General features: G+C 50.2%; 1 protein-coding gene and 1 long non-coding RNA gene across 3 annotated transcripts in view; both read right to left on the bottom strand.

Annotated features, from left to right (window-relative positions):
• Nucleotides 1–6379, bottom strand: part of LOC106817256 — an 8837-nt gene extending 2458 nt beyond the window's left edge. The window contains exons 1-2 of one of the 2 annotated variants that reach the window (XR_001395020.1): nt 6287–6379; nt 5736–5803 (exon numbers count right to left, since the gene is read on the bottom strand). This is a non-coding gene — a long non-coding RNA (uncharacterized LOC106817256). The remainder of the gene's footprint in view (nt 1–5735; nt 5804–6286) is intronic. The other variant, XR_001395019.1, reaches the window with a different exon arrangement.
• Nucleotides 6380–6414: 35 nt separating this feature from the next.
• The window catches only part of LOC106817255 (IQ motif and SEC7 domain-containing protein 1-like), a gene marked incomplete at its 3' end in the record, with an annotated part of 21182 nt that continues 19886 nt past the window's right edge, over nt 6415–7710 (bottom strand). The window contains exons 7-8 of the mRNA XM_014821915.1: nt 7212–7333; nt 6415–6603 (exon numbers count right to left, since the gene is read on the bottom strand). Coding sequence (XP_014677401.1) covers nt 6415–6603; nt 7212–7333 — 311 coding nt within the window. The remainder of the gene's footprint in view (nt 6604–7211; nt 7334–7710) is intronic.

The raw sequence follows: 7710 nt of genomic DNA, 5'->3' as shown, positions 1-7710 counted from the left end.
GCATCTTTAGACTCAGCATGAGGTCGCAGCAGTAGCAGCAGCAGCAGTAGCAGCAGCAGCAGTAGCAGCAGCAGCAGTAGCAGCAACAGCAGCAGCAGCAGTAGCAGCAGCAGCAGCAGCAGCAGCAGCAGTAGCAGCAGTAACAGCAGACAATGAGATTGAAGTAGCGACTTCGGTTCGCGAAGCTAGACGATTCTACTCTCATCCGCTTTGCTCCGACATCACCCGAATGCTCCACCAGAGGGCTCTGCCACCTCGCCACGTCCCGCGTCACGGTTGCCTAGGCTTCCACCGAGTGTCACCGTATTCAGGGTGCACCGTATTGTCGTTTGCGATTACGCGAGAGAGCGAGAGAACAAGAGAAACATTATTACAGCACGCACGCGCACAAACACATGTACAGACACACACAGACGCACGCACGCACGCACGCACGCACATGTAAGATGACGTCATATTTACACAAACAAATTTCAGTCAACGCTGTCGCGAAAAATCTTTTTTTACAAGTGCGATCGCACGTCTCGTTGCTACACTCTAACTTCACGTGTAAACTACAATGCCCTCCCTCCTTACGCCTACCTACCTACCTACCTACTTACCTACATACCGCACTTCGAAAAACAAACATGGCCGCACCTCTAATACACTGACGGATCCAGGGAAGGCGCCGGTGGGCGGGGGTGATGCCACCGCCGACGCAACCGCACAAGAATCAATATCAGGAAACGAGTAAAAAACCGGTCATTCGCGGGCATTCTAACTCTATTCTAACTCTTCGTTTTCGTCATCGTTTCCCGAATCGAGTGCTCGTCACAGAATCGCAGCGCGAAGCCCTTACATGCTGGTGGCTGGACGCGGCTGATCGGGAAGCTTAGAGCTCTCCCCCTAACACCCCCCTCCCCCTCTCCCCTCCTCACAGGTGACTCTTCCCTTCCTTCCCGTTTCCCGCTCCCCACTTCCGGATCCGCCGATGCATAAACCACCGTTGACTGACCTGATTGAAACGGGTGACCTCCGTGTCAACTGTCGCTAGCAACCTTATAACAAACTCGACAACTTAATCGTATCTTTGCCACACTACCATCATTGTCGTCGTCCTGCTTTCTACCGACGAGTTGGCCTGGTTGATAAACCGGCCAGCCGATCGTCAATGTTTAAGGGACAGGATCTGGAATTTAGGTGCTCTTAGTCACGCCCAGAACCACGCCCACCACCGATGATTGACAGTGTTTGTGATGACAGCCGCCGATTTAATGGTCACTCAACATAGCAGATCCTTGCTATATTTGGCAGCGCTTTGCGGGCCCACACGCGGAACAATGTTTTTGATCGCATATATGCCTTGCTGGAAGTTGGAACTCGCACGCGCTTGCTGCAACCGTAAATCCCAGATCCCGTTCCTTCAATTAAATGATAAATATCACCTTCTCGCGCCGGCAACGAAAGAGACTCTGCGATTGCGCCACCACGTGGCGCCACCGCTGCCGCCGGGCGGAGAATCGACTGACCAGAAATGTACACAGTATTATCACACACACATCAGCAGCAGCACAGCCATTGTTGCATCACGCGCGGGGGGTGTCCGGCGACATCCCACCGACGTCCCGATCGCATTCGCATCACTTTCGCAAGAAGCCACGACGGAACGAAACTCTACCGGCAGAACCGTGCGGATCGGTGCAAAGTCGTTTCTCGTTCCGCAATCTCCGAGGCGGCGGGGATTTCCGAGAGCGGACGACCAAATTTACGCCGTGAAACTAGCGCTTTGCGATTGCTCGCCAATCGTCTGCTCGAACCGCTTCGGCCGTCCCACCCCCGCAACCGACGGCGAAACGGGTACGCTCTCTCTCAGTAGCGCCGTATGCGAACGCTTGAAGTCGATCGTCGGCGCACGCACGGGAAAGTTCTCCGGGTAACCTCGACGGTAAAGTCAATCGCGCGTCTTCGAAACGAGCGAAAGCGTCGTAAGTCCGTAGGCACGCCCCCGCTCTCGCTGCGGCAAAACAAGTAAACGGGAAGAACGACTCGGCAGGAAAAGCAGGATGCGGGATCCCTTCGATTACTCCCTTATGAAAAAACATCCCTTTCCCGCAGAGAAAAAGGCAATAGATTCACACTTCGATTTCATTTTTCGCCGGTAGCAAAAAAAAACAACGTAAGAAATGCAACGCTCTCGGCAACCGCACGGCACAAAAACTCGAACGAACGCGCACTTGTTTCTCGCTCGTGCCCCCCCACCTCCATCGACGGAATCACGATCGCTCACCGGGGCGCGAGAAAAAAAAAGCACGAAGATTTTCGCCGTCCGACAAAATCGACGTACGCACAAGTCTCCAGTACGGTGGTCCAAACGACCATTGAATTGTTCACTAAAGGCTGGTGACGTGTTCATCACTGACTTGTTTCTTCACTGATAGCGCAGGATGTGATCTGGGCCAAGCTAGCGCAAGCTACCATCCATCTTCCTGTTCTTTCCAAGGTCTCGTGGCCGCCCTGGGGGCCGTCGCGCCCCCGCACGCTGGCCTTCGCCGGGGGTCGTGCGCTAGCTTCCGCGCGGCTTACCCTGGGTCGCCGCATGGTCGTGTGTCACAAGCTTCCCGTGGGTCGCTGCAGGCCGCGCTAGCCTCCGTGGGTCGCTGCGTTGCGTTGTCACAAAGCTCCCGTGGGTCGCTGCGGTTGCTCAACAAGCTCCGTGGTGTCCACTGCGCGGGTTGGTCACCAAGCTCCCGATGTGGGTCGTGGGGGCCGGCCGCGGATGTCGCCGCTAGCTCCCGTGCGGTCGCCTGCGGGTTTCACAAGCTCCCGTGGGTCGCTGCGGGTTGTCACAAGGCTTCCCTGCTGTGCGTCGCTGCCGGCGCCGCCGCGGGTCGCGCTACGCTCCCCGTGGGTTCGCTGCGGGTTCTCACTCAAGCCTTCCGTGGGCCGCCGCAGGTTCGCCACAGTTCGCTGCGGGCCGCACGTCGCTGCGATGCCGCCCGGGTTCGCTGCGGGCCGCCGCTATACCTCGTGCTGTCGGTGACGGACAGCGGCTTCATGACGTAAAGCCTTCAAGCTGGAGCTTGCGGGCTCTTCTTGCGAACAGACCGCGAGACCGGAAGCTCTGACTCGGAGCACTTCGGTGGCGCCACCTTGGCCCGGCGCCTGCGCTGCCGCCTGCGCCGCCTGAGTCAGCAGCGCATGGCCTCCGTCGCACGACTGCACACGAACGACAACGCGAACGTTCTTTACTGTGGCCGGGACGCTGCCGCGGCGTCGCGCAAGTTATTGACGATAGTGGCTCCCTCTGGCCCATTGAGCGCGTAACGTAGGTATTTTTTAGAAGTCAGAATATGCGTAACTTTTTAATAATATATTAAGTAATTAATTAACCTCTTGCTGTCGTTTTGTTAATGAAATATGCGGACACACATGTATATAATTTTACATTATATATATATGTATAATATCAGGGGTTAATAATTACAAAGGAGTTTGACACGTATATCCCGGTACTTGCATTTCACTACATTTTGTCGTACGAGTTTGATGTGAACAAGTGCCGCGGAGCGACAGCGCTCATCTAACGTCTACTGCGGTGACTGTGGTGGTAAGTGTGCGGATTCTTAGTAAAACCCTGTTAGTCCCCAAATGTGTTCACATTACATGCCAAAACAGTGGAATGCACAGGGCATGGTATCAGGCAACCTTCTCAAAGAAAATGTTTCGTTGGCGATCGTTATGGAAAGTTGCCCGATGAGATGCGCGCGTACGTTTAAGTGTCTTCCAGATTACAGCATTGAAAGCTCCATCGTACGTAGTGCAACAAACTATTTGCCAAGACAGAATAGGTAAGCACTCATCCACTATTACCTACGCAAGCTACAGGCTGCAATAGAAGCTGCCACCTGTAACAATTAACGCTAGGGCAAAAAAACCTACAAAGTACCAACCACCACATGCACTTCGGCAGTGGCATACGTTACATGTAAACATTACTGACAGTACAAGAGAAATGCCATCAGAAATTATACGATTTAAGGACAATTAAACCTTCTTTCAAACGCAAAATTTAGCTTTTTGAAATTTCACGTGTGCACATTTGTAGCCTCATACATCCAGGCATGTATAGGATTTCTACTAGCTATAGCAAACCGTCAGTCAAAATTTTATTTCTAACAGACAGTAAACAGAATCAATGTTTAACTCTCTTGCAGCCGTCAAAAGGTTAGTCCGACACTTACTCTCTCGGCATGGTCAGCAGACGGGACATTTCATTGGTTCCTTTCAATAAAGCCTATAAGAAATGCTAAGCTCACCGCTGCCAAACAAAAAAAGTTTTTCAATCGCTCGTCCAGACCATTCTCAGGAAAATGTCTAAAATCTGCCCTTGTGCCCATTGACCTTCTTGACCTCTGTGACCTCAATTTCGGGCACAGGTTGATCGGTTTTCCTACCATGAATGCTATTACACGACATATCACGAAACCTAGTCGAGTCCGTTTAGTTGCTGCCGCAATTCTGCATTTCCTCCTTGTGAATGTTTCCCCCCTTCTTTTACACCTCTTGACCTTTGACTTTGTACCCCCAGCTTCGACATCCCAACTCGTTTTTTTTACGATCCCCCGAATGTGCCAAAATATCGTGCACCGTAACGTCGAGCGGTTAGATTTGTGCCAACTCCGTTGACGGACGGACGGGTCAACGGCGGTACGGGGACGGACGGACAATCTGCGATTCTACAAGCTGATCTGACTTAGAACTATGTCAGATTTGAGCCAATAAAAAGGGAAAATCGTATAAAAACATGAGTTTCTTTCTGTTCACTGCGTCCTTATTCTATCTTCCGGTTATATTTACAAACCGAGTAGCTTACTTCGTTTTGACATTAAATCGTACTTTTGCACAACATGGTTTTCACTTTAATTTAAAGCCGCCGGCGCAACCACCTACCAGAAAATCGATCCGATTAAAAAAATCTCTTCATCGTTTGTAAAATCGGCTCAGCGCGACGCCTTCCGATAAACACCCGCACACCTACGATAAAATAGGTTATTATGTTGATGGTAGGCGCCATTTTGAATGTCATGTGACACGGGTACGTTCAGCTATTGGCTGTTCAAAAAATCGCTTCAAAATAATCGGTTCAAAATCAAACATGTTTGATTTGGAACGATCACTCGATAAAAATAATCGTAAGTAAAATCGTCTACAAATGAACGCGCACACCTACCCGATATCGGCTGATTTTTATCGGGCCTATCAAATCGTGTGATAAATCGGCTGGTGTGCGCCGGCCTTTACTGTTGGAATTCGTGATAATATATACATATATATGTATATCTATCTATATACTATTATTAGGCAGAGATGCCAACACATATTTGAAACAATCTGTAGTTTCTGGCCATCAAATTAGTAGTTCGAGGGTCACGTAATGACCCGAGTTTGCTAGGGGGGTCTGGCATGCCCCCCGGAACAAATTTTGATTCTGAGATGCAATTTCCTGCATTCTGAGGGTAAAAAATGACAATAAATTGACAAAAAATGACAATAATTGACAAAAAGATTATTTTTTTCGATCACAGTGAAATTCGTAGTTTGATACAAACTGGTCGTAGTGGTGCAAAAGGAATAGAAATTCGTATCGAATACGGATAAATCGTAGTGGTTGGCATCTCTGGACAGGCCACGAGTGCACTGTCACGCACGTGTCACGCGTATAGCAGAGAGAGAGTAGAAGACTGAGAGCTTACCACTGCACTTACCATTCCGCTGTCCAGCGAGCCGGCACTGCCCGTCCGCTTCACCTTGTTAGAGCCAGCTGCAACAAACACACAACGAACCATTACTCACTTATTGATTGAATAATTCCATTGGTTCTCTATAGTTCAAATGCTAATCAAGTTTATCGAACTTAATTTGGATCTAGCCGAGATGAACTTTATTAGCACGTTACTCACTTATTGTAGTTCAGTTCTCTGTTCTTCAGTTATTACTGTTACTTTACTACTGGCCAGTTATTTCCTGTTAGTTTACAGTTATTAGACCAGTGCTACTACTACTCTTAATCACTCACAATCTTACAAGATTTAAACCTCAACTATGTGACTTACATACCTACAGGTTGTAACATATAATTTTAGCAATTTTCCAACAATCAAAATGTAAACTTATAACATTCAATTAAATGAACAAGATATACTCAGCATCGACTATTAAAAACAACTCGCAATACAATGTTGCAAAAGATCCCCACAAGATGAGCCAATAGCAGACGCCGTTGCCGTGGCGACCGCGTGCGTACCTGCGGCGCTCTGCTCTGCGAGCTCCAGCAGGGAGTTGGAAAGCGAACTCGCGATCGTCAACCTCTTCTCCTGCTGCTGCTGCGCGGCGTCGGTTCCCGCGCCCCCGCTGCGCACCCGCCGGCCTGCCTCCGGAGCCGGGCTTCTCGCGCCCCGCCAGGCCGCTCCGCCGTCTGGCTTTCGTCGTCGTTGCCGTGGCGTCGCCTCGTCGGCAACGACGCCGGAGTCGCGGCTGGAATGCGTGCTCCTTGCGCGTGATGACGGCCATCTTGTGCTTCTGTAGGCTCGTCCTCATACGCAGACTCCCGTCCTCATTCATCTAGATAGAGGACAGAGAGAGAGAGAGATATAGAAAGAGAGAGAGAGAGAGAGAGAGAAGAGAAGAGAGAGAGAAGAGAGAGAGAGAGAGACAGAGAGACAGAGAGAAAGAGAACGATAAGCAAGTGAGGTAGAATCCACTCTCAATTATACATAACCCCTGCACGCAGTCAAATCACGCATAACAAATAAAAATCAATAAATTGATCAATGCGTCATGCCACACAGCGACCAGTAGTACCTCCAGAAAGGACTCGCATAGAAGGGCAAAAGAAAGAGAAAGAGAGGGACAAGAGAGAGAACAGACAGAGAAAAGAAGAAGAGAGAGAGGCGAGAGAGAGAGAAAGAGAGAGAGAGAGAGAGAGAAGAGAGAGCGAGATAGAGCGAGAACAGAGACAGAGACAGAGACAGAGAGAGAGAGAGAGAGAGAGAAACAAAGAGCGGAAACAGAGAGAGACAAGAGAGAGAGAGAGAGTGAGAGAGAGAGAAGGAAAAAGCGAGCCAGAGAGAAATCCACTCTAAGTTATAAGTCCTCACGCAGTCAATCATCAATTAATCAATAAATCTATAAATCAATAGATGCATCGACCGATCGATGGATAGCAGTACCTCTAGGATAGACTCGCGTAGATCCTCGGTGAACTTGGCACGATCCTGCTCGTTCTTCGAGTTGAACGTGATGAGAGTTTTGCCGTCCACGGCCTGCGCCAGCCGCAACCCGTTAGCGTGGTCTGCAGAGAGCAACGCAGCGACGAGCGTGAGCGAACTATACGCGTAAATCGTCGCAAAGTGAAACCCTCGTCGAAGATGTAATGAACCCCCACCCCCCCCGCCGTCACTCTCTGTATGTTCAACGCGGGAGGACGAGCTTGAGCGAAAGATAGGTGCGAATCGATCCGTAAAAGTCAACCACGATCGCAAAGTGATCTGTGAAACCCCCTCGTCTCAGATACCACCCCCACCCTCCGTCTCAGATACCACCCCCACCCTCCGTCCCAGATACCACCCCCACCCTCCGGTCACTCCGTGTACGTAGACTGGTAGCCGCGCCCTTCCCTCATCATTATTTTGCCCGAGTCACGAAATATTTCCTCCTTCTCCTTTCCTT

Source organism: Priapulus caudatus, unplaced genomic scaffold, assembly GCF_000485595.1.
Source record: "Priapulus caudatus unplaced genomic scaffold, Priapulus_caudatus-5.0.1 Scaffold1652, whole genome shotgun sequence".
Classification (NCBI taxonomy): Eukaryota; Metazoa; Priapulida; class Priapulimorpha; order Priapulimorphida; family Priapulidae; genus Priapulus; species Priapulus caudatus.
Note: the sequence above shows the minus strand (reverse complement) of the source record. Positions and strands in the feature narration are given on the sequence as shown.